The sequence below is a fragment of the Drosophila tropicalis genome, unplaced genomic scaffold, assembly GCF_018151085.1.
Source record: "Drosophila tropicalis isolate 14030-0801.00 unplaced genomic scaffold, ASM1815108v1 contig_463, whole genome shotgun sequence".
NCBI classification, from domain to species: Eukaryota; Metazoa; Arthropoda; class Insecta; order Diptera; family Drosophilidae; genus Drosophila; species Drosophila tropicalis.
In genome coordinates this window covers 808,814-833,947 of record NW_027172929.1, presented here as the reverse complement: position 1 = coordinate 833,947, position 25,134 = coordinate 808,814, and the positions used below count along the sequence as shown (strand labels likewise).

The 25,134-nt window shown below is 42.7% G+C and overlaps 6 protein-coding genes across 7 annotated transcripts; 2 read left to right on the top strand and 4 right to left on the bottom strand.

Annotated features, from left to right (window-relative positions):
- Window positions 1-154: 154 nt before the first annotated feature.
- Window positions 155-8,732, bottom strand: kto (kohtalo). The gene is made up of 7 exons (XM_068287005.1): window positions 8,036-8,732; window positions 3,439-7,967; window positions 2,983-3,372; window positions 2,602-2,916; window positions 2,206-2,544; window positions 1,823-2,129; window positions 155-1,763 (listed from the first exon to the last, which is right to left on the bottom strand). The coding sequence occupies exons 1-7, from the start codon at window positions 8,646-8,648 to the stop codon at window positions 283-285; spliced, it is 7,974 nt and encodes a 2,657-aa protein (XP_068143106.1). The 5' UTR covers window positions 8,649-8,732; the 3' UTR covers window positions 155-282.
- A 115-nt stretch (window positions 8,733-8,847) lies between these two features.
- Window positions 8,848-10,691, bottom strand: LOC137574535 (uncharacterized). Its single transcript, XM_068286886.1, has 3 exons — window positions 10,077-10,691; window positions 9,318-10,012; window positions 8,848-9,254 (listed from the first exon to the last, which is right to left on the bottom strand). Exons 1-3 carry the CDS (start codon window positions 10,567-10,569, stop codon window positions 9,144-9,146), a joined length of 1,299 nt encoding a protein of 432 aa, XP_068142987.1. The 5' UTR covers window positions 10,570-10,691; the 3' UTR covers window positions 8,848-9,143.
- A 293-nt stretch (window positions 10,692-10,984) lies between these two features.
- On the top strand, window positions 10,985-14,245 carry trc (Serine/threonine-protein kinase tricornered). Its single transcript, XM_068287217.1, has 5 exons — window positions 10,985-11,749; window positions 12,154-12,363; window positions 12,448-12,554; window positions 12,620-13,104; window positions 13,202-14,245. The coding sequence occupies exons 1-5, from the start codon at window positions 11,261-11,263 to the stop codon at window positions 13,294-13,296; spliced, it is 1,386 nt and encodes a 461-aa protein (XP_068143318.1). The 5' UTR covers window positions 10,985-11,260; the 3' UTR covers window positions 13,297-14,245.
- Window positions 14,246-14,946: 701 nt separating this feature from the next.
- Window positions 14,947-16,045, bottom strand: LOC137574813 (membrane-associated progesterone receptor component 1-like). The gene has a single exon (XM_068287243.1). The coding sequence runs from the start codon at window positions 15,853-15,855 to the stop codon at window positions 15,310-15,312; it is 546 nt and encodes a 181-aa protein (XP_068143344.1). The 5' UTR covers window positions 15,856-16,045; the 3' UTR covers window positions 14,947-15,309.
- Window positions 16,046-16,923: 878 nt separating this feature from the next.
- Deaf1 (deformed epidermal autoregulatory factor 1) lies at window positions 16,924-22,906 on the bottom strand. 2 transcript variants are annotated; one of them, XM_068287204.1, is made up of 4 exons: window positions 22,256-22,906; window positions 20,530-21,421; window positions 19,463-20,106; window positions 16,924-19,345 (listed from the first exon to the last, which is right to left on the bottom strand). In XM_068287204.1, the coding sequence occupies exons 1-4, from the start codon at window positions 22,424-22,426 to the stop codon at window positions 19,175-19,177; spliced, it is 1,878 nt and encodes a 625-aa protein (XP_068143305.1). In that variant the 5' UTR covers window positions 22,427-22,906; the 3' UTR covers window positions 16,924-19,174. The 2 variants fall into 2 exon arrangements, with proteins under 2 accessions (XP_068143305.1, XP_068143306.1); XM_068287205.1 differs by having other exon boundaries at window positions 20,539-21,421.
- A 159-nt stretch (window positions 22,907-23,065) lies between these two features.
- Window positions 23,066-25,079, top strand: Fibp (acidic fibroblast growth factor intracellular-binding protein). Its single transcript, XM_068287234.1, has 9 exons — window positions 23,066-23,147; window positions 23,412-23,490; window positions 23,549-23,694; window positions 23,755-24,035; window positions 24,112-24,244; window positions 24,305-24,405; window positions 24,464-24,532; window positions 24,591-24,776; window positions 24,855-25,079. Exons 1-9 carry the CDS (start codon window positions 23,145-23,147, stop codon window positions 24,931-24,933), a joined length of 1,077 nt encoding a protein of 358 aa, XP_068143335.1. The 5' UTR covers window positions 23,066-23,144; the 3' UTR covers window positions 24,934-25,079.
- Window positions 25,080-25,134: the final 55 nt, after the last annotated feature.

The window sequence follows — 25,134 nt, the reverse complement described above, 5'->3', positions numbered from 1 at the left end:
TCACTTAGTTCTTGATTAATATAAATATCAATTCATTTAAATCGTCAATTGGCTCAGCTCTAACAGATAGAGGGAGAAAAAGAGTTATCGTTTATCGGCGGTATTTTTTTAATCGATTGCAAGAGCATTTAAATTTACAGCAACTTAAATAGGATTTGTTGTAATAAATAAATCATGAAAATGTTTTGTTTATTGGAGAAAAAACAAAAAAAAATGTAGATAAATATTCGTATATATATATATATAATTCTGTGTCTTAAAATTACCAAGGAGGAGTGTTCTCTAATACGGTGGCGGCTGGTGTTGGTACTGCTGCTGCTGCCCCATCATGTTCTGGCGCTGCAGCTGAGCCACAAGGTTGGGGGTCTGTTGTTGATTCATACTCTGCTGTTGTTGGACTCCAACACCGACACCGACACCGACGCCCACGCCCACACCCATGCCGCCACCACCAACAGCATTAGCCCCACCGGCTGACTGTGGACCACCGCCCATGCCAACACCAACACCACCGCCACCACCCATGCCCTGCATTTGCATCATTTGCTGGTGTCGGAGCTGTTGCTGTTGTTGTTGTTGTTGCTGGAATTGTTGCTGTGTGGGCAGGACACCGGGTTTACCACCGCCAGCTTGTTGCTGTCGGGCATAAGGTGGCACCTGGCCAACGCCCACACCACCTGGGCCGGGGCCCATCATATTGGACATTGTAACATTGGGTGCTTGGTTCATGTATTGGCCACGATTTCCGCCCATCATGCTGCCGGGCATGTTGCCTCGCTGTTGTTGTTGCTGTTGCTGCTGTTGCTGTTGCACGGCGGCTGCAGCCATAAACTCCGGGTTGTTTCGATTCGCCTGTTGCATTTGAGGATTGAAATTGCCCATCAAATTGGCTTGTTGCTGCTGCTGCTGATTAGGTCCCATGCCCACGCCCACACCAACGCCTACGCCAACACCAATGCCGGCTCCTCCGCCTTGTTGTTGCATGCCCTGTTGTTGCTGTTGCTGCTGTTGTTGTTGATATTGGTTTTGGAAATTCTGGAACTGCACCTGCTGCTGTGGCTGCTGCTGCATCATGCCCTGCTGTGGCATGGCGCCCATTCCCACACCGACATTCACACCCATATTCGGATTGTTTCCCACTCCGACGCCAACGCCAACACCAACTCCCACTCCATTGCCTCCCTGTACGCCCCCGCTTTGCATCAGTTGATTGGCATTGGGATTGCCCACCATTCCGACCATTCCTTGGGCCATCTGTTGTTGGATCATTGGATTCTGTGACATACCTTGGCCACCCATGTTCATTTGATTCATCTGATTCATGCCGGGTCGCATGTTACCGCCACGCATAAATTGCTGCTGTTGCTGATTCGGATTCATTTGCTGTTGCTGATTCGGATTCATTTGCTGTTGCTGTTGAGCATTCTGTTGTTGTTGCTGTTGCTGCTGCTGTTGTTGTTGTTGTTGCTGCATTGCATTGAATGCGGCCACAGTTTGAGGATTTTGCTGTGCATTCATTTGCTGCTGGCGCAACTGCTGAGGATTCATTTGTTGTTGCTGTGGTCCTCCAGGTCCAACACCCTGTTGCTGCTGTTGCTGTTGTTGTGCCTGCTGTTGCATGGGATTAAAACCACCAACTCCCTGTTGTTGTTGTTGCTGCTGCTGCTGTGTCTGTTGGAAGGAGCTAGGAGCACGTTGCCGCAACAACTGAGATAGAGCCTGCTTGGAGTTTGTATTCTGCGGCGGTCTTTCGATACGATTCACTGGAATGACAAATGTATGACATTAAATTGTGATGGGGCTAGAAAAGTCGCTCACTCACTTTGCATATTCTGTTGATGTGGAGCATATTGATTGTGATATTGCTGCGGGGCCTGCTGCTGTTGCGGTGCATTATGCCATTGCTGCTGCTGCTGTGGCCCACCGCCAATGGGACCTCCAGGGCCAGCACCTGGACCCTGTTGCATAAAATTGACCTGTTGATTCAATGGGCCATTACCGCCGCCCACATTAAGTTGCTGTTGCAGCTGATTCGGTGTCATTTGTTGCATTTGCTGTTGCTGTTGCATCATGGCATTTTGTTGTTGCATCATGGCATTTGGATTGGGTCCAAATTGTTGCATGTTCATCTGTGTTGAAATTAAGAAGGAAAGAGAAGTATGTGGATTGTTGAGACAAAATGGGAAAATTAAGAGAATCACTCACTGGCATATTCATTTGCATTTGTCCCATTTGATTGTTTTGCATTTGCTGCTGCTGCATATTGAGTTGTTGTTGTTGCTGCTGCTGTTGTTGTTGTTGTTGCTGCTGTTGTTGTTGCTGCTGCTGCATTTGTTGTTGCTGCTGTTGCTGTTGTTGTGGCTGAGGCGCCAATTGAGGCTGCTGTCCTTGTTGAGTATTCACCACAGGCGGCGTTTTGGGATTCTTAGGTTTACGTTTCCGTGTGGTCGTACCCTTACCTCGACCTCGGCCAGTACCTACACCAACGGCACTGGGAGATTGATCCACCGATGATGGCGTGTCCGCTTTCATCATTTCATCCTTCTGTAAGTGGAGAAAACGTTACTAAGAAAACCTTTAAAGGAAATCTTCAATACTTACAATGCAAATCTTTTCTGGGACGGGCTCAATATCTTCTGGTGGAAGGGGCAATGGTTCATAATAGTAGCTACTCGGTTTAACCAGACTGTGCGTATGATACTTGAGATTACGATGAGCATCCTCATAGGTTAATGGTTTTCTTTCAAGCTTAACAGCTCCAAACCAGACCCAGGAGAAGGGCGCCGGATTCTTGTGACCTTCAAGTATATCCCAAACACTAATACGTTGCTTATCCGAGATGCGCAATTGTTTCTTGTCCATGTCACAGATCTTGTTGCCCTTTGTATCCATTCCAGCATGCTCGCATGCGATGACCTTAAAAAAGAGAATTGTTGGGAAAGATTAGTGGGTCAGATCACGTCTAGAATCGATTGCACTCACTTCGGTTGGCTGCTTATAGAGTGGCAACAGTTGCCGAATGACCCTTATCGAAGCATTGTTCTTCTCACCAATCTCCTTTTTCAATTTCTTCATGAGATTGAGATAAAGTTTTTTGTTCTCATCCCTTTCCGATTGGCTATCGGAGACAAGGGTCGAATGAACCAATGTGGCCAGCATGTCCACCACTGTGGTGAAGAGCTCTCGATTGCAACTGAGGTCAACCACACCCTGGCAGACGAGTTGGGCCAAGAGAATGGCCCAATCTGTGGTGGGCGTGCTATTTTTTTGGATGGCTTCAAACATTCCACCAACCAGAGAGAAGCGTAGTTGCAAAGCATCCAGGATTTCTTCACGTGCCTGTGGCTCGTCGACACCACCAATGGTATCCAACTAAAAAAAAAAAAACAAAACAAGTTATTGATTTCATAATTGGGTCGTCTTGGGACTCTAACTTACCTCGGCAAAGGATTGAAGACACTGGGAAAGTTGCGAGTAGAGGGATACGAGTAAATTCTCTTTGTACTCATCCTGACCCTTAAGGCAGGTGAGGATTAGGCCCAGAAATGGCTGATAGTTAAGTGGCATCTTCTTATTCCTCGTGGCCACACCTCCCAGCCCGTAGCTGTTGCTGCTGTGACAACTATTGCTCTTCTCCCGCTCATCGCCACTTCCCGAGCTATTGCAATCCGATTTGGGGACCTTGGAAAAGTAATTCATGGACTCCAGGACTTGGCCAGCTACCCGGAGAATGCGACCCTGGACGGCTGGCGTAAGTTTGGCTATCAATGGGGCCACCAGCCAGGTGGATGGCTTTGGCTTATGTGTGGCTTTCAATGCTCCCGGTAGAACAACCTCCTCCATGTGGAACACATCAATGGCCGCCCTGGCAACCGTGTCTAGCCAGACATTCAGCTCTGCCGTGTTGCTGAACGATTGGCGGTACATTAGCTGCAAGTCTAGCCACGAGATCCGCAACGTCCATTGGCCCAGATTCTCAAGGATTCTGACAATCATGGCTCGTTGATCCAGTTCGGAGATTATATTGAATTCAGCTTCGGGATAACAAATCATGTGGAGTACGCGCTGTGCTTGCTTGGCCGTGAGCATCTCATCGATGATCATGTCGCATAGTTGCTCCGCATTCTTCAAACAACGTTCAAGTACATGCTCCTGAGCACAGATCTGTTTAAGAACCGCCTGGGCGAATTCCAGCAAGGAGATTTGCTCCAATCCAGCAACTGAAGGCTGCTGAAGAGCCTCCTGTTCGGTAGTTAGACTCGTGCTGCCCAATTGCAGGTCGCTGGTGCCCAAAATTTGGCTGAGATCAGCGGGTCGCTGTTCATTGCTTTTGGGTGTGCTGCCAGGATGTACGGGAGTATTGAAACCGCTACGTTTGCCGCTACCAAATGCCCCACCACCCACCGAGGAGGAACCGAGTCCACCGCCGCTGGATCCCATTGGGGTCTTTAGCGCCGCATTGTCTACCACTATGAGAATGGCCTTTAGGACAGCCAGGACAGCGGCAATAGGTATCGTTTTATGGGCACCCACCAGAAGGTGGCGATCACAGCTCAAGCGAATGCTAAAGTCACTGCCCACAGCGTGCAGGGGATTGGGTGATGTGCTCACGGAATACATACCCGGCTGTGGAATCTCGAGAGTTTTAAAGAGCTTTAGCACCAGATGACAAGTCAAACGGGCTCCAGCCTCGGCATCTCCGCTCAGTTCGCCGCCACTGCCGCCGCCGGCTCCACTACTAACCGAACGGGCCAACGTGGGCAGCGCGAATTTGCTAACGAAATCCGCCAGAGAGAAGCAATGACGTGCCACCAAAATGCACACAAACACAGCCAGGGCATTGTGCGTCCTGCCCTGACCAATGTCCACCTGTCCGCCTAGATGGGGATAACGTGGACTTTTGCTTCCGCTGCACAGACTTTGGAGGGCGGCAATCCACTCCTCGGAAAGGACATTGCAACTGGCCGTTAGCTCGGCACAGGCCAATGCCATATCGTTCAAGCGCTCGTTATCCGTCTCACGGCAGACAGCGATGAGGGCATTGGACACAAAGCTATACACATTCGCCGGTGATTCGTGGAGTTGGCGTAACCAATGGGCTTCAATCTTGCCCCCACGGCGCGGTGCCACAAAGACCTCTTGCAGGAATTGATGATTATAGCCCTGTGGGGGCAGACTCAACTGCTCCGGAGTGTTGAAGATGTCCTTGAAGCGCTTAATGCATTGCAGCTGCTGATAATACTCATTTGATTGCTCCTTGCCCTGCAGCAGGACACAGGACTCGTGCAGATCACTCAAATAGGCAAGAATGCAGCGTTCTGCTGAGCTGCACTCGCTCGGATTGTTTACATGGCGTATCGTCCGACAGAGACCTTCAAATACGGACATTGTTTGCTCCGGAGAGAGGAGCAAGCAGCTGTGGTAGCGTCGCAGAATACTCACAATGTAGAGGGCCAACGAGGTGGTATACCCACGGACCATGTTTGATTTTTTTAGTTGCAACTGATGCTCCACTTCGGGCAGCTCCTTGAGCAGATTATCGCAAAGCTCCAGCAGACTATAGATATTGAGGGCCAGCTCCATGAGATCAAAAAGAAAGGCGACATGCTCCTGTACGGGCAGATAGTTATTGTTACCCGAAGCGAAGCCATTGAGCTGCTCCAGAATATTAGCCGCACATTGAGCGGTGACGACATGCTGATCGAAGTAGGCCATGTGCTGGCACTTGGCGGTGGTTGCCTCGAAGTTAAACTCGTTGCGGGAATGCTTCTTTACCTTGCCACCCTCAGCCACATCGATGGAGAATTTCTTGGTGAAGAGTTTGCCAATCTCTTTGGACATCTTCTTGACGGCATGCTTCTTTTCGTCTCGCTCTTTGCCGACTCCAAAGAGAAGAATGTATCGCTGGTTGCTCTCAGTGCTGTAACTGGCCATGCTCGGATCATCCTGGGGAATGGGAAAGTGTTTGGTGTACACATAATGCCGCGAAATGGGCGGAGTGGAGTGACCGTTGCCAGTTCCATTGCCATCACCGTCGCCTGGTGGCCCAATCTTTGGACTGTCTGGCGCCTCATGCTGCTGACCCTTTTCCTTGATGTTCTGCACGAGTTTATCCAAATCATCATCGACATTGGAGTCGTCAAATTCGTTGTGCTTGAAATCCAATCCGCCGCCAAAGCCATCATCATCAAAACCATGACTTGTCGTGGGCGGCGGTGGAGCCGGCGGGGGCGGAGATGTTTTTGATGTGACCACCGATGATTTGTTCACCAGTGTGGACTCTAGCAACAGATCTCCTCGTGAGATTAGCGTGTGCATGTAGGCATTGTGCCAAAATACATCGTGTCGTATTAGAGCACTGAAAAGTTGCACCAAATTGGTGAATTCTGTGCGCTGCTGCGGACTGCTGGAATGCTCATCTAAAACGGGTGCATCGTGGTCGAGGAATTGCATCAAAACATGCTGGAACACAGGCAATCCGTCAATCAGTCCCGCCCCGGAGGCTAATGAATCCTTATCCTCCTTGTCGTTGGATTGCTCAGCCGGAGTGCTGGTGACATCAATCTGCCGCTTGTCCAACAGAATAGCCACCACCATGGCACGATGTTCACCCCACCGTTGACTTGAAACTGCCCATTCGCAGAGAATCCTTACAGTGTCCTTGTCCTGCTTAGGTTCATAGCTGGGACGTTGCGACTGCTGTTGCTGCTGTTGATCCGATCCAGAAACTACTGCCACGGGCTCGCTATCTTCTCGCCGTTTGCTGGGAAAGATGTGGGCATAAAGAGTGTCCATGCTGTTGCACTGATCCATGCGCTCGAAACAATGTGTATCCAAATAATCCAGAGTGGCCAGGACACTAGTATAATGGTTCTTCCCGGCACTCAACCACTTGGAGGCAAACCAATTCTGCTCTGCATGCTGGGTCCGGACGACTATGTCGGCTTCGGCGGCACGCAGTTGTCGTCGCAGCTCCTGATTAGTCCGAGGACAACGCGTTGGCATGGGCAACACGGAAGGAGCCAGCGGCAAATGATCCAACGGACTGCCTACCAGCGATGAAGGAGCCCGATGGGCGGCTATGCCACTCCAAACCAGAGCTGTGGGACATTCAATTGTTATGATCTGAAGAATGGTGCTTAGATAGAGCACAATATCCCGATGATGGGGACAATTCATCTGCTCCTGCAGGGCCGACTCATACGGATCCGGGTGATGATGGTGCTGATGGTGGTTTTGAGCCTTTTCTCCTCCACCAGCTTCCAGCTCTTTCAGGCTCTGCTGTTCCACCGCTGAATTAAGTAAATGAGCCAACTTTTTAGCCACAATGTATGCCATCTTCCGGCATAGACGCTCTGACTGGACAAAGTCATGCATATACTGAAGAGCAAAACTCAACACAAGCTTTTTCAGCGGCTCATCGAAACTGGTCTGCGATCGCATCTTGTCCAACAAATCGAGTATCCAGTTGAGGAACTCCTGCCGATCCAGCAGGGACTCTTCGTACATGTATTTGCTCAGTTGATGGCAGTACTTCCAATATTTCAAGGCATTTCGGCTGTCTTCAAACTGGCTGCCAATGCCCGATATCGTGGAGCCAGGCGGAATAGCTGCAGCGCCCACTGCCCCACCGCTGGCGGTGGATGAAGAAGAGGACGATCCTGGAGGTATACTGCCTCCAGATCCAGCTGGAGGCATTACATTACCAGCAGAGTTGACACCGCCCGATCCCGGAGCACCAGTTGCTCCTGGAGCTCCGCCATTAGCTGGACTATGTATTGGTGGCAAAGGACTGGCCATGCTTGGGACAGGAATCACATTGGGCTGGCCACTACAGGGGGCCACAGCATTGCTTACAGTTCCACTACCGGATGAAGTGTTCCCATTGGTTGTCACACCCATTCCGGGTCCAGATCCTCCAGTCAAACCAGCTGATTGGATGCCATTTGCAGCAGGCTTATGATGATCTGGAATCATTATGATGATGGAAAAATCATGATCAAGAATTTGTTTAAATAAAATTTAGTTCACTTACCTTGTTGATAGTACTCCTGAAGCTTGGGCAGAAGCTCTTTCATAAATTTAATCATATTGCCAGTCCACTCTGCTGCCGGGTCGTAAATACTACGCTTCTTATTCTTCGACTCGGTGAAACTCAAGGTGTAGGCGGCGCTTAGTTTAATAAACCAAGTGGCTCGCTGCATGTTCACCTGATTCTCGCAGAGCGTTATAAAGATTTCCTCTTTCTTGTTGAACGATGGTGCCCGCTTGGCCAGACTGAGAAGCGGCTTGTTTCCTGCCAAATCCTTGAACCAGGCATCTACCGTGCACTTGCGACGCGGCGACACTGGCCAGAAGTTGTCCTTGCAGTTGATCTGTTGCTTTTTACGCCCCGTGTCTTGCAGGGTCATCAGCTCCTCCTTCTTGGCCAGGACACCGCTGAAGAAGGCACTCACTTTGCTGGCATTCACATTCGAATTGTGTGCCGTTCCAAACTCATCCGACAGGGGCGGCGTCGTGGTGAAACCGTGCTTTACATTTGTGGGCGTCAGCTCGTCCTCCCGCTGTTTGGCGTCCTGCGGATAGATATCCGGTGGACCCAGACGCGTCCGCTTTAGCGGGCGCTTCTCCTGCAGCATGGAGAGCATAGCGAAGCTGCTCTATACACCAATTTCAATAGAAATTCAATTCAAATTCTGCAAAATTCTAACTTTTTTTTCTTTCAACAACTAGAGATGTGCTAAACAAGGCAAAAACGATAACGATTATTTTTTAATCCAGGGTTGTCATCATTTTGACGATAGCAAAACATACAAAAGATATTAGGCGGGATAATTTAAAATGCAATTTAGTTTTAATTAGTTTTTATTCAACAATTATCAAAAAATTTCGATTGTATTGTTCGTTATTTTGATATTGGCCGTACAAAAGCTGAATTTTTTGGTTAAATTGAACACTTATAAAAATTATAACAAATAAAAAACAGTTTAATTTATTAAACAGAATATGCGATTGGTACTGGAGTGTGCAGTATGTATAAAAAATACCACTTTGAGTGCTAAAATCACGTAAAAACTGGCGTATAAAGCTTGATATATAAAGATTGGATGGGAAAGTAAGCCTCTCTCTTGCCTCTCTTGTGTCTAGCGATCGAATTCGGGCTCATCATTAAAATAATGATCATTCAGGAGCATGCCGTCACTCACCTCAAAATGCACTTGAAGCATTTGAAGAGGATAATTAGCGGTTGGAAGCTGAAAAATAAATTTTGTTAAATACGAAGAAATATGTTGTTGTTGCTTCTCTTTCTCACTCACTCTTTCGACAATGTCGCGTCTTATATCTGTGGCAGCAGCATACAGCTCGAGAGGATTGTGACTCTGCCTCTTGGCCAGATTAACCAGAGTATCTACAATGAAACTATCTGTTATGCCCAAGCAATAACAAATATTCAGATAACACAAGTTCTCATTATTTGCCACCAGAAGTGATAACTCCGTTTCTCCAATATCCCTGGCACATTGCACCGATAGAGACTCGAGCTTCGTCAGCCCAGACAGCCAATGAACAGATCTATTGTCGCGCGGCTTACACACAAGCCATCTTAACGAACGCAAGGCACTGATATGTTGGGCCTGCTCCTCATTGATCCAACGCTTGCGCTGGAGCACCAGGAATGCCAAATGCGTGGAGCACTGGCTGGCCAAGGCTTTGAAGAAACGGGTTTTCAACTCATCGGGGCACCAGATTTGCAGATATTGCAACTGTGAGAAGTTCACCAGGCACATGGGATCAGCAGTGCTGTCGTTGTACGAAAGTTTCTCCAGTTTGGGGCAACAGGAGGACAACTGCTTGAGAATGCTAGTGGTGAGAAACCTTTTAGCATTGCCTAGTTGTAAGACGCGCAGATTCTTCATTGATTTGGTGATTGCTGTGAACTCCGAACCGGATAACTGGATATCATCGTATATAAGGAGCTCCTCAAGATTTCTAAAATGACGCAGCTCTTGCACTGCAAAAATTGAAATTAATTTAACCAAACGAATCTTTTAGGTTCCGGTTTCTACAACACTTACATTCCCTGCGGTCGAAGCTCTCCAAGCCCAGACTTATAATATATGGCAGTCGCAGTAAGATATTTTTGATTAAATCCTTGCTGGTGCTCTTGTAGTTCCTGATATGCACCCTCTGCAATGTCGTCATTCGCAACAAATACGACTGTGTCCTGGTTACTGTGGCGTTCCGTATTGTCAGACTCTCCAATCGTGTGCAATATTTGGTAATCAATGGCCATAACTGCAGAGGATGATCATCGTCGTAGTAGGAGTGCAGACTCCTCACATTCTCACCGCAAAGCCAAAGGAACGTTTGCCAATCTTCAAAGCTTTTCAGATTAATGTGCCTGTCCTGAATCTCATGAAAATGCTGTTGATGTAGGTGAATGAAAACATCCCGCAAAGTCCGACAGCATCGTGCTAAATTTAATTGATCTTCTAGATTGGGCAGGAGCTTAAATATCATTAACAGACATTTGGGGCTCAAATCCGAGAGGTTCGTTGTGCGAGCCATTTTTAGAATTATTATTTTATTACGAACATCATTTAGTTTGTTTGTTATTAGTAATTCTCAATTAACTCTTCCCTTGCTCTTCTTCTTTCGTTCCTTCTCACTGTCTGTCTCTATCTCGTTCTAACTAGTGTTCACAAAGTACGCAATCGAAATTAATACAGTCAAATGATACCAAAGAACTGTATGACACTAGCATTGGTTTTTTTATATTTTTCTTTGTACTTTCACTTAGTTGAAATAGGATTGATAACGATTAGAAACTAAATAAAAAATTTAGAAACACCGATAGTTAAGATTGTGCATTAATTATAAATTAAATGAGATATAAAAGAAATTGTTTCAGTGCAACGGTATTTTTGTCATTTTTTGACCCACACTATTATTCGGTATTTTTTATACACGAAATCTGGCCACACTGGAAGCAGAGGAAGGCAGAGTGAGGGAGGAATTTTTAACAAATTGCAATAAAATACAAGGAAAAAACAGCAATAAAATCTTTATATTTGATCAAAACAGTGTGTGTGTGTGTGTGCTTGGGGCATAGACGCATATTCTAAAGACCCTATATAAAGCACCCGCGTATCCTTAGCCAATCAGATTAGATTTAGGGCCAATCACAGAAATTGGCAGAAAGAACAAAAACAACAACACCAACTAACCAGCCAACCAACTCACACACGAACCAGTTTAGATGATGAGCAGCAGAACGGACAACAGCACGACGGACGGCTCCTCAATACGATTTAGCGATCACACACTGGACAAAGCCACCAAGGCCAAGGTAACATTGGAGAACTACTACAGTAATTTGGTGACACAATACGGCGAGCGTAAGCAACGTCTGGCCAAATTGGAGGCCCAGCTGAAGGACGAAAGTCTAACAGAATCGCAACGGCAAGAGAAACGTCTGCAACATGCGCAAAAGGAGACGGAATATTTACGTCTCAAGCGACTACGTTTGGGTGTCGAGGATTTCGAGGCACTCAAAGTGATTGGACGCGGTGCGTTCGGTGAGGTGCGTTTAGTACAGAAAAAGGATACGGGCCATGTGTATGCCATGAAGGTGCTACGTAAGGCTGATATGCTTGAGAAGGAGCAAGTGGCGCATGTACGGGCGGAGAGAGATGTGCTTGTCGAGGCCGATCATCAGTGGGTGGTCAAGATGTATTACAGTTTTCAGGTGAGCTAACCGCAACAACAACTACCAACAACAACCAACACCAACAATAACAACGCAAAACAAAAGAATTGTGTTAAACACACAAACACACAGCGAGAGACACACACTCACACAAACAAACAACACATGTACTCTCGGACACGCACACACGTAAACAGACATCACACATATCCAAAAAATCAATAAACCAATACAAGTGCAGAGAGAGGCAAACACCAAAAGTGTCTTGACAATCATATGGTCTTTTGCTTTCCCTTCCCATCCTATCACACCTCTTACCCTTCAGATTGTGTTTTGGTGAAAGTTCTTCTCTAAAAACGTACTACACAGCTACGGTGATGCCTCGCTATAAACAATTTATGCAAAGTTCTAAACAATTTGTTATGCTTTTTATGCCCATATAGGACCAGGTCAATTTATATTTGATAATGGAATTCTTGCCCGGCGGTGACATGATGACGCTATTAATGAAAAAGGACACACTATCCGAGGAATGCACACAGTTCTATATCAGTGAGACGGCATTAGCGATCGATTCGATACACAAACTCGGTTTCATACACAGGGACATTAAGCCAGATAATTTACTGCTCGATGCACGAGGGCATCTCAAGGTAGAATTATCCACTCTGGACGTATAGAAAATTTGATTATAATGAGACAATTTTTGGTGTTGTTTTTTTTTTTTTTTTTTGCAGCTTTCTGACTTCGGTTTGTGCACTGGTTTAAAGAAGTCACATCGCACAGACTTTTACCGCGATTTGTCGCAAGCAAAACCATCCGATTTTATTGGCACCTGTGCCAGGTAAGAGTTCACTGATACAGAGCGAAGGTGATAGTAATTCACGCATTTTTTTTTGTTTTTGTCAGCCCCATGGACTCAAAGCGACGAGCCGAGTCATGGAAACGAAATCGACGCGCCTTGGCTTACAGTACGGTGGGAACGCCGGATTATATAGCCCCCGAAGTATTCCTGCAGACTGGCTATGGACCTGCCTGCGATTGGTGGTCGCTGGGCGTCATCATGTACGAAATGTTAATGGGCTATCCGCCATTCTGTTCAGATAATCCCCAGGATACTTATCGAAAAGTAATGAATTGGCGTGAAACATTGATATTTCCACCGGAAATTCCCATATCTGAGGAGGCCAAAGAGACGATTATCAATTTCTGTTGCGAGGCGGATCGGCGACTTGGCTCACAGCGGGGTCTCGATGATTTGAAATCAGTGCCGTTCTTTCGTGGCGTGGATTGGGAGCATATACGTGAACGACCAGCGGCTATACCCGTTGAAGTGCGCTCCATCGATGATACGTCCAATTTCGATGAGTTTCCCGATGTCTCACTGGAGATACGTAAGTGTTAAACTCTCTGTTTACCTCTCTGAGACCTGAATGTCTTAAACTTAAACTTTATGTTGGTCGTTTTTTTTTTTTATTTGTTTCCCTACAGCATCGGCCCCCATACCGCAGGGCGGTGAAATTGCCAAGGATTGGGTCTTCATTAACTATACGTACAAGCGATTCGAAGTGCGAAATTTGGAGTGAAGCGAGCAGCACCAGCCGCCGCCGCATGGTTGCCACAATTTGCCACCCACATTATCACCGTCGTAGGCGTAGTCGTTCTTCTCCTCATCGTCGTCGTCATCAACGTCGTCGACGTGAAGTTGTCTCTCTAACACCATCGCCTCCGCAGCCGCCGCTGTCGCCGTCGCCGCCGCCGCCACCACCATCACCACCACCAAGAGCAAATTTAATTTTCCTTTTTGAATATCTTACCTACATGTGTATTTAAATACTAGCTAACATTTGTGATTCCAAAAAAAAAAAAAAAAAAAAAAAAACAAACGAAACAAAACAAACAAAATGAAACAAAAATCGAGCAAACAAAACGAAGCGAAAATCGTCATCGTTGCCGCCTCTTCAATTAAGTTAAACGCTATTACTAACACCCATGGCCCTAACCACTACCAACAACTCACTATCCTTGGCTTTGTTTAACCACCTAAACGTTGTCCATCTATACATGTCTAACAATTGGCAATTGTTTTAATATATTAATTGCTTCTCCTTCTCGCCTTTTTTTATTGGGCGCAGCAGCCAGAACAAAAACAAAAATATAACAACAAAATTTCAGTTAACATTTTTCATTTAGCCAATTGACAAAACTAAAATAAAATATTAAAACAAATTATATGTTAAGGCTATCTCTCTCAAAATTCGATTTGTAATTCCGCCCATTCGAAATCGTCTGCTTTTTAAAAGGGAACAACACGAATTTTCCCCAACTAGAACAATATCAAATTTCAATTTACGGAATTACGGATCGAGATTTGTGCCGTAGAGAAAGCCTGTTTTAAAATTTTTAGGCACGTTATTTATACAGAAACAAATTATTTTTGATCAATTAAATTATTTAATCACACAAATTAGTTACTAAATATCCCACAACAACAAGAGAAGCAGCAGCAATAATAATTATATATATTTATATATATCGGTTTCGTTCTATGTACTATTCTATATACATAAATGATCCCCACCCACCACTCCAAAAAAAAAAAAAAAAAAAACAAAAAATCCTCACAGAGATAATGCAAAATATCTCTCCCTCAAGTTCATTCAATTTGTAGAGTTCTTCTTCCCTTTGAAGTTTTTTGAGTTCCATGTAATAATTGTAGTTCGAAGTTACCAACAAAGAAAAATGAAAAAAAAAAAAACAAGAAAAAAAGGAAAGCAGAATTCGGTATCGAAATTACGGATAGCAGTTGCATAATGCAAACTTAAGTACTAATTAATGTATGTATGTAATAACAAGAACAACAACAGCAGCAGCAAGAAAAAGTTTTAAGAAATTATTTTTGGTAATAGAATTCTAATAATAACAATAAGAATAATGCATACGGATAATAATGCAACACGCAAATAATAAGAAAAAAAAAAACACAAAAACAAGAAAGAAAAAAACGAAAGATAATAAAAAAGAAAATTGAGAAAAATGCAATAATAAATGAAACATGTGCATAATATGAATTAACAAAAAATAAGAAAAAGAGAAAACAAAAAGTTTTCATTTTTAAATTTTTCAGACAAGTGATGTTCGTCAATTTCGAAAACGTTTGGAATATCAAAAGAGGTTGATCAGTTATCAAAGATCATTTCTTAATATAACAGGGAATATACATATATAAAACAACGTTTTTGTATATATTGAAATTGATTCGTTTTGGTTTATTTTACTTAACTAACTGTGTTAACAGTTTACTATTGGTTTTAAATCTACTATATATGTATTTGTATATATATATATATTTGTATCTAAGAGAAAGAAAAAACGACAAGTCGATAAGTGGAAGAAAATATAAACCCTTTCCTGTATCTGCTGTCCCCGATCCTTTGGTATCTCTTATCCCTTTAACAAATTTGAAACGAAGGCGCAATAGAGCGTCTTGTTGGGACAGCAAGATTTTAAAAACAATAAACAATTAGTAAAAAAAAAACATAGACAGGTATAGTGGTTACATATGTATGTAGGTGTAAACATGTAGGTAGATGATTCTCTTAGTTCTCCTTTTTCGTTTCGGGCTCATCCTTTTGGTTCTCCTGTTCTTCCTCATAGTTGGTGTGTTTCTCGCCCGGGCGGAGCAGCTTGCCCACATAATCGTATTTCACCTTGAACTGTGATTCCCATTCCAGTACAGAATCCATTTCGGCGGGAGTTAAATCGCTCAAATCGTCATATTCCGTCTTATCGTTGGGCTCGGTATTGAATGTAGCCAAATTGCGCGATGCGTCACGACCGGCAAAGCTGGCATATGGTCCGCCGGGACCATAAAAACGTTTGCCCTTGGTCATATCGTATACACTGCCATTAACGCCAACCAGAACGCGCCCATCGGGTTGATTGCCATCAAATTCCTTTAGTTCCTCAATGGTGAAATCTCTCTTTAATTTGGGTAATTCCGGTTCGGCTGGTTTCTGTGGTCCACGACCGCCATCGTTACGATCACGGATTATTTTGTATATTAAGTAAAAGATTATTGCCAACAGTCCTATATTCATAGGACTGGTCAAAATCTCATGGAGTATATCGACAACAACTGCCATATTGCACGCTGTTCTATAGTTGTTTTCTTTACTGTTACGATTCCGTGTACGGATGGTGAAACACTGGTAATATTTATGCAAACCCCTATAACGATGATTGGCTGATTTTTATATTTTCTATATTTCGTATTCGTTCAGATAAGCAACGATAAGCGTGACAATCAAATTGTTGAGCTACAAGTGTTTGCCAGTGCATGCGTGTGTGTGTAGGTGGGGTGGGGGGTTACGTACTTAGTTCAATGTTGGAACCAGTTCGATGAAATAGTATTTTGCTCCGCTTGAGTCATCAAACTTACTTAATTTCTTATTATCAGTTAAAAATTCTGGTTGTAAATTAACTTATTTATATAAAATGAACAAAAAAATTGTCTTTGGAATTAAAAATAAGCTATAAACCATTGAATAAAGAGTCAAGACAAAAGAACTAGTGATCTTGGCTTAGAACTGAACCACTAACTCACTGATGACGATAATATGTGAAAACCGTTCTTTTTTTTCGATATCGATACTAGTTCCCACGATAAATCTTTGTAACGACTTGTAACGTTACCTTTTCAAAGCTGCCTTTGGATAGTTTTTAAGTTCTATAGATGACAAAAACTTTTCTCAAATTTTGAACAGAAAATAATTAAATTTAATGCAAGACATCTCTCACAGACGATTTAATAAAAATATGCTTAGATTTGTCATCCGAAAGCAGCTACGTAAATTCGATAATAAATGTTTTCTAATAATATTACTTACTTAGTCATTAGTTATCCACGAGAATTTATATAAATTTTCCATTACCGTCTTAACGGTTTGTTCATCTGAAAGCAACAAAGGAAGCCTTAGAAATTAATCGTGTGCAAATCTGATAAATGTTCTGAATATGAATACAATTTGGGACGAGACACAATTGTAAAGCACTTTGCGTTTGTATTTGCTTATGGTGACATCAACGATGATGGAGCTGGCATACTCTACGTATATATACCACATTTCCGGTTATATCCTTAGACAGGTACTGAAGTATACTTTTAGGCTTTAATGTCAAACATTTCATTTAGCAAAATAATAGAAAATGAATTAGGAATTGAATTGATTTATTTGAAATATTTCTTTTTTTCGGTCCATTTTTACTATACTATAGTCTCGAGTGCGAGTGCTAACTTAAATGCTTACCTTGTGAAAGAACTTCTACTAAAATCACATTCAGCAACTCGATTCTCGGATCTGACTCAAAGAATTCTTATTTTTTTCTTTCTTATCTTTTCTTTAAACTTAAGACTTATTTACGAAACAAAACGACAACAAAGTATGAAAATTAAAAAAAAAAAAAAAAGACAAAAAAAAAACACAAAACAAAAACGTAAGCGTTGTACAATTTAAATTTATGTATATATATATATATATTTTCATTTCTTCTCTCATTCTAGCCATCTCTTTATCTCCAATCTCTTCCAACTCGTTTATCTATCTGCAATTGCGCTTGATTTTTTTTTTTTTTTTTTTTTTTTTGTAAATGTTCTATGAGTGTGTGTGTGTGTGTGCGGATTTGGTTGTCTTTACTCTTAAAAAAGAATTTCGTTAAGTTTTTTGTTATTAATTTTCCCATGTATGCGAAACCATTACAGACATAAGAATAAAGATTTCAAATTCTGGTTTTGAGTGGAGGTCCCCAAAATTTTGGGGGATCAGCGTGTTGGTGTGGTGGTGGTTATGTATCAGCGCGTGTGTGTGTTCGTCTGTTGAGTGTGCGTGAATCGGAATATATAGCTAGTTGTATATATGTATATACTACATATTTGAATGTATTAGCATATAGAGAAACTACAGACTACAAGAAGTGGTTGGATGTTTGGTTGGTTGGGCGACGGCAAAAACTTTACAATTGGATGGATATGGAAATTAAAAATAAGAAAATAAAAGAAAAGAAAGGAAAACCCTACAGAAACACACAATTTACACACAATTCTGGTTTAATCGTTTTACATATTAAGTTCGATCGATTTGTCATTCTAGGGGGAGAGAATTCAGGATAGATCGGTTGGTTCGTTTCATCTGTCTGGGAAGTTTTGTTAGTTTGATTTTGTTTAACTTCTTCTTTGCTTGAAATCTTTATTTGGATGCATGTAACGACACGGGCAGAGGGTGGGTGGAGGGGTGGCTCTTGGTTGGATACTCTTGTTTTATCGCTTTTAGTTGTTGTTTTTTTTTTTTTTTCTTTACTGATGGTGGTTTAAGTGGAGAATGCAGATTGGGATAGGCGGCAGTAGATCCATCATAAAAATTATAATTGTAAAATGTTAAAAGTTTTTAACTATATGCTTAAAGTCTAGTGAAAAAATGTATACATAGACAAATATGTATGGTAATTTCTCTCAGTGTGTCTGTCTGTCTGTCTGTGTGTGTGTGTATGTGAGGGACTGGAGGGGATACGGCGGTGTGGGAGGGAGGGGAGGGGAAGCGTGGGTTCCTTGTAAGTTATGCTATGCGCTTTGCAACTATTTATAAATTTAATTTAATTTAAATTGAATTACAAGTAATGTGTTTTGGGTTTCTCTTAATTCCTCTTGTTTTCTCGTTCTCTCTCTCTTTTAAATTTTCATCAAATGTTGTAGCTTAATTAATTTTCTACGCCTTTGCACTTGCTTTGATTTTTGCTTGCTACAAAATTTATTTTCCACATTTCCTTTTTTCTTTTACTTTTTTTGTTGTTTTTTTTTTTTTTTTTTGTTTTGTTATCTTTTGCTTTGTTTATTTTGTTTGAATTTTTTATGTTTTTTTTTTACTTAATTTTTTGTTGTGTTTTTTGTAATTTTGTATAATTTTTTTTTGCTTTCGTTCCATTTTTGGGGGTTTTTTTACTCTTTCTTTGCTGACTTGCCCTACGTTCAATAGTAAAATGTATATATATATATTTATATATAAGTGTATATATATAATTATATATAATATTTATATAGTAATATGTACGTTTAAGAATTACATTAATATAGGACATAAATCTAAGAGGGCTGGCTGGCTATAGGCTTTCTATATAATTGGGAGGGGTGGGGAGGATAAAAACGCATTAGAATTAGGGATCAGTTTATGGATTGGTTAGGTAAGTGGGTGATAGTAGTAGGAAAAGGATTAGGGTGTAGAGTGGTGGGTGGGGATTTTTTTTTTTCTTCTTAGGGGGCAGGTGGAAACTTTGTATAATCGTATTTTTAATTAGTAGTAAAATGTTTCATCATTTTTTGTTGTTGTCGTTTGTTGTTGTTTTGTTGGTTTTTGTTTTATGTTTTGCTTTTGTTGTTGTGTTGTGTTTGTATATACAATTCGTTATGTGGGCTTAGGACTGATCGTCGATCAATAGCATGACCTGTTGCGTTGTCGTCTGTGGATTTCGCGTGCATTCCACCTGATGAGCATTCCAATCCTTGCGCTGACAAAATTCCGAGCAATACGGCGTTTTTCGGCACAGTGAGCACTCGGCTAATGCCTCTCGATTACAATTGGCGCACTAAAAACAAAATAGAGAGTGACACAGATGGTGAATGAGTGTGGGTGGGAAAGAGAAGGAGCAACTTCTTTAAATTTAACCCCAAGATTGGTTTGGGTTGGCTTTTCATTTGCTCACCTTCTTGGCCGATATGATCTCATTGCCATGCAATGAGCCAGATATATTCGGATCATCGATATCCGCATGGACTTGGACACGCATCGCACTGACAGCCGCATCACGTTCCTTTTGCAGCACTTCAATACGCCGATCAAAGTTTTGTTTCATATCGTTTAGCAACCGTTTAAAGTCATTCGTTGCTTTGACCATGGTGCAATAGACATGCTCGATATTCTTCATTGATTGGCTGCTATCCAAGACGGCAATGGAGGCCGCATCATTGATATTCACCACAAACGTTTCACGCTCGTAGGGATTACCCATTTGCGATTGATCGACCAGCTCGGTGGATGTATCCAAACTATCATTCAGTGCGGCCCATGGCTCATCCTTGGATGTAATATTATCCTCAGCGAGGAACATATTATTCTCATCTACAACGTTCGCTGCCGCTGTGGCAGCAGCAACAGCAGCTGCATTAACATCGACATTGTTGCTGCTATTCCCTCCGCCACTTGTGTTGTTATTATTGTTGGTATTACTGTTGTTGTTGTTGCTATGATGGGCATTACGTTTACGTTTGGGTCCCGGCTCCATATCGAGATCCGTTTGATTTCGCTTTCGTCGCTTATAGGGCGTAAACAAGCGTACAGGGCCGGAAGCTGTGAAATTGAGAACGGAACATATAGTGAATAGTGGTGAGATCAAATCAAATGGCACCATATCATAACTCAAGCACGATCTGGGTCCGGCTCTGGGCCAGAGCGAAGGTGTATTCTGGAGCAAATGTAACGTGGGACGGACAAGAGCCTACAAATTTACCAAACGAATTTCGAATTCTAATGATCCTGGGCATTATATAGGAACATATTTTTTAATGTCTGATATTAAGGCTTTGAGCTGGACTTTCAGTAAGATCGTCGTAAAAGATGTTCGTTTGGTTGCAGCTTATTGTCAACTTTTAGTCGTTCACTATTGCACTTGCTCTTCTTGGATTGCTTGTAGAATTTGAATGGATGGATGGGTGGGTTGATTGGTTTTGAGTCTGTGCAGGTATGTGGGTGTATGTGTGTTGAATCTCTCACCTGACTCACCTGCTTCATCGTCACAACACACGGTGCAACTGCAGTTGGTGGCATGCGGCGTTAGTGCACCCTCATCGATGAGAGATTGCAATGATTTTCCGCCATATTTAATGGAACGTTTCCAATCTTTGCTGGAACCCCTCCCGCATACGTGTTCGAATTCGCTGGGTGTATGCCATTTATCTTTATATTTAACACATCGTCCGCGGCCACCAGAGCCCAGTTTGCTGCGATACAATTCGGCGCAGGTGGTTTTACAACGAATCTGGAAGACCTCCATATGTTGGGTGGCACTCTCTGTCGTCCATGTGGAGCCGGAATTGGTGTGTGCATGATGGGTGCCACTGCCACCGCCTGGACCACCGCCGCCGCCGCCCGAGTGCTCCAGAGTGGCCATGCTGCTGTCATGGCTGTTGTTGCTGCCAGAGCCATCGTGATTCAGTCCAATTGTGTTTGTGGCGGTTGTATTGGTGCCGGCACTGCCATTGCCACCACCGGCAGCACCACCACCGCCGCCGCCTGCTCCTCCTCCGCCTGCCGTACTTTGGGTTTGCGTCTGTTGTTGCTGCTGCTGCTGGATGACAATCGTTTTGAGGTCACCACCCATGCTTACTGTGCTGCCGGAGAGATAGCCATTGTTATCGACGCACAGCATCGGCTTGAAGTGAGGCAATTGATCGGGGGTAATCACATTAAACGCTGTGCCGGTTATCATCGAGCCAATGGGCAGTGAAACTGGCACAGAGACGACACCACCGCCGCCTCCGCCACCAGCACTAGCCCCGCCGCCTCCGCCGCTCCCTGCTGTACCGTTGCCTCCGCCGCCGCCGCTGCCGCTATTGTCGGTATTGTTAACGGAGGAGGATGTGACCATACGAACTTTTGTATCCAACTGCATTACCATGGCGCACATATTATTATGCACGTACCGGGAATGACACGGGACACGAGATGATGATTTCCCGCGTCACATGAATTTCATGTGAACAACGTTGTTGTTGGTGTCGCCGTTGTAGTTGATGTTGTTGTTAGTTAGTTGGTGTTTTTTCCGTATATTATTTTGTGTGTTTTTTTTTTTTTTTTGTTCCCAAAATTTCCGTGTACGCAAAAATGGAAAAACCAAAGGAGAAGAAAATTCGAATGTAAGTAAACAACAGAACACAAGCAGAAGAAACACACACAGCATGGGAAAATGAAAATCGGTATACACAACAATTTGCGCCACAAAATCAGGGATGGGGTACGGGTGAAGGCAGAGAGGCGGAAGGCAGGAGGGATGGTTGGGCGGGTGGGTGGTTGGTTATGCTGCTGCTGCTGCTCCTAGCTTAGACTTGGAGCACCGCGCGCATTTTTGTTGCGCCGTTGGGCCAACATTCGCCCACCTCCTCCTCCGGCGCCGTCATACACACACACCCCCAACCTCCTCCCCCTTCCCCCGTTTCCTCACATCACCTCTCCTTGGGCGCTCGCTATCTCTCTCATTCACACACATACATATACATACATACATACAGGCAGCTTTCTACAACTGCGCAGAGTCGAGTCGAGTCGAGTCGTGTTGAGTTGAGCAGAGCACAGAGCAAAGCACAGGAGACATGAGCAGGATTGGGACACATTCCCAACCCCCTCCGCTTCCGTTCTCACCATTCTCTCTTATTGCCTGCTGCTGCTGCTATCGCCGCGCAAATTGAAAGCCGTGCTAAAAGTTTTGTGTGCGTTTCGTTACCTGATGATGCTGCTGCTGCTGGTGTTGTTGATGATGTTGAGCTTGATGATGATGCTGTGGACTTTCGAGAATCACCTCCTCTTTTACCACATCGTCGGCCAGCGCCGTCAAATCTTTCACTTCGCGTATCCTGCTCAAATGCAGTTCCGTTGAGGAATCCACTTGTTCCATAATTTTACGCGCTCTCCACTCTCACACCAGCTCTCTCTCTCTCTCTCGCTATCTCACTCACACTTAACACACGCATACACTACACTCTCGGCTGCCAATTGTTGTTGTGTTGTTAAATGTTGTTGTTATATTTCACTCGCTTTTACTTTTCTTTTTTTCATCGAAGTTCATCGAATTTTGTTGCAACTTGCAATTGGATACGATGTCCGCCGATGTCTTGCGCTGCTGCTGCTGCTGCTGTTGTTGTTGGCGTTGGCGCTGTTGTTGTGTTGCGCTGTTGTTCGTTTCGTTTACTGTCGCTTGTGTGTGTGTGTGTTTCGCGCGCGCTCAACATTTATATTCTCATAGTGTATTTTTTATTGTTTATTGACATTGCACTGCATTTAATTATTCACATTTTTTTGGTTTAAAATTTATATTTTATTTTTATTCCTCCTCTTCTTCCTCATAGTCAAGGGTTGCCAGAATATTACATTTGCTTTTCTACTAATATTGGCATCTCTACCAAATAGTGTTGCCAGACAAACGAGAATAAATTATCGATGGCCCGATATTTTCTTTTTCGATATACATTTTTACACTTCCCTGAATATTTTTTTCTGTCACGAACTAGCAAAAATACCAGAAAACACACAAAATTCCCTGAAAAATACCAGAAAGACACAAATTTCCTCAACCCTGAAAGGGCACAAAATAACAAAAATAACATTAAAATAAAATGGTAATTTATGGTTTTATCAATATAGAGTAAATGTTTTAAAAATAGGATAAAATTGCCACTACCAACCTTATACATATCTAAAACTACTTTGTCAGTTTGGAGTGCAACGCCATGGAATAGGTTTTACAGCATCAGGCAATTGAAACTATCATTCTTAATTCACAGAAAGCTATGAACTAAGTTTTATTCTAATCTTACTAATGGGAATGATAATGGGTTTGGTGGATATTTTGTGATTTAAGATCATGTCTTACTTTGTTTCAGGCCGATGTCGATGTCTTTATAAGCAATTACACCCTCGTCGACCCAGAAATCTATCAACTATGGATCGAAGGATTTTCGTGTAATAACCCAGTTGTATACCTGGACATACATAAATAATTAGTTTTATAATTTTTTAGCCAGCGAAGCTGTATGTTATTTAAAGCAAAAAGGATTCGGACATTCCATGGGCGCTCCAATTGACTTGATTGCCTCTGATGTTTTGGATCACTATCGTACTTATTCGCTCATTGAGCTCTACCTCCATGCACCCACCAAATTAATGGTATTTAATGATAGCAATTAAATAATAGTCAATTAATGATAAGTCTTTTCTATTTCTTAGGAACAATCCTGCTTTCAACTGGAAACCCATACACGAGACTTGATCATAGAAAAATATTATTCGATTGATGATGTGGTGGCTCGTGAGATATTAGGGAAAAAACTGACATCCAGATATCGCAAGGATCTGGATGAAGTTGCTGAAAAGACTTGTGTCAAGCTGAAATCATGTCGCCGACAATTTGACAATGTTAAACGCATTTTTAAGGCTGTTGAAGAACTACCAGGGACTTTGACGAATAACATAAAACATCTGTTCTTCATCTCCAATGATCTGGCCAAGTAGGCATAGTAGTACTATCTTTATTCTTTACAATCATAGAGATTTTATTCGGTTGTTTTCGTTTTGATCCAATAGAAAATATGCATGCATTGTGTTCTTGGCCTGCCTGCGCTTCGAGACGACAAAGAAAAAATTGCAATATTTGAGTTTTAGCGATTTATTAACCTGCTCCCACTCCATAATGATCTATTGGACGTATACTTACCAGGTAAACAATATGGTTTTCAATAAAAGGACTAAAATAAAGCATTCCTTCCTAAACTAATAGCACACGGGCCCGGAGTACTACGATACTGAAATGGATAAAGAATTTCTTCTAGATCTACGTGAATTGCGCTGTCTGCTTGATAAGGAAAAAGAGATCAAACAGTGAGTCAAAATTGTAAATCATATTGATATATTAATAATATATTCTTTGATCCTTCAGTCTTGTCTGTTTGCGCCTCAAGCCTGTCCTGCTGGAACGTGCCTTTCACGAACTGGACAACAATTTTCGGTTCGATTCCCTAGCAAACTCAAAAGTAAATTTAATAATTCTACTTTTTAATTGATAGATCATATTGGCGAGCTTTAATTACAATTGCGTGTAATCTGCATCGCAATCGTGAATTACGTGATCTCTTTGTTGATCTCTGTGAGAAGTTAATCGATCCCTGGCGTCAGAACGGCTGGAATCGTGAGCAAGTAAACAAATTTCTTGCTTCTATAACGCAGAGTGTCCTTGACCTGGAAATATCCAGGTAGGATTTAAGTTTTTCAACTATTATTATGGAGTTAATAATAAATTTAACTCTCGCTATTTATTTTTAATTTAACAGAGATCAAGAGACTCGATGTTTGTGGGATCGTTACATGCAGGTCATTACCATATGCTTGGATAGAATGTATCATATTTAAATTGTTTTGTTTTTGTGTATTATTTATTTGATATTACTTTTTTTCCCAAAAAAATCAAATATGATGCAATAAGAGTGAAATAGCGTATAATTTAGTTAATCTTAGTTTAGATAGATCTGTTTTTATTAAATATATTAATAACTTGACTGAATATTTGTTTAATTTTTAATGGATAACTAATGCCCTTCAAAGTAGGCTATG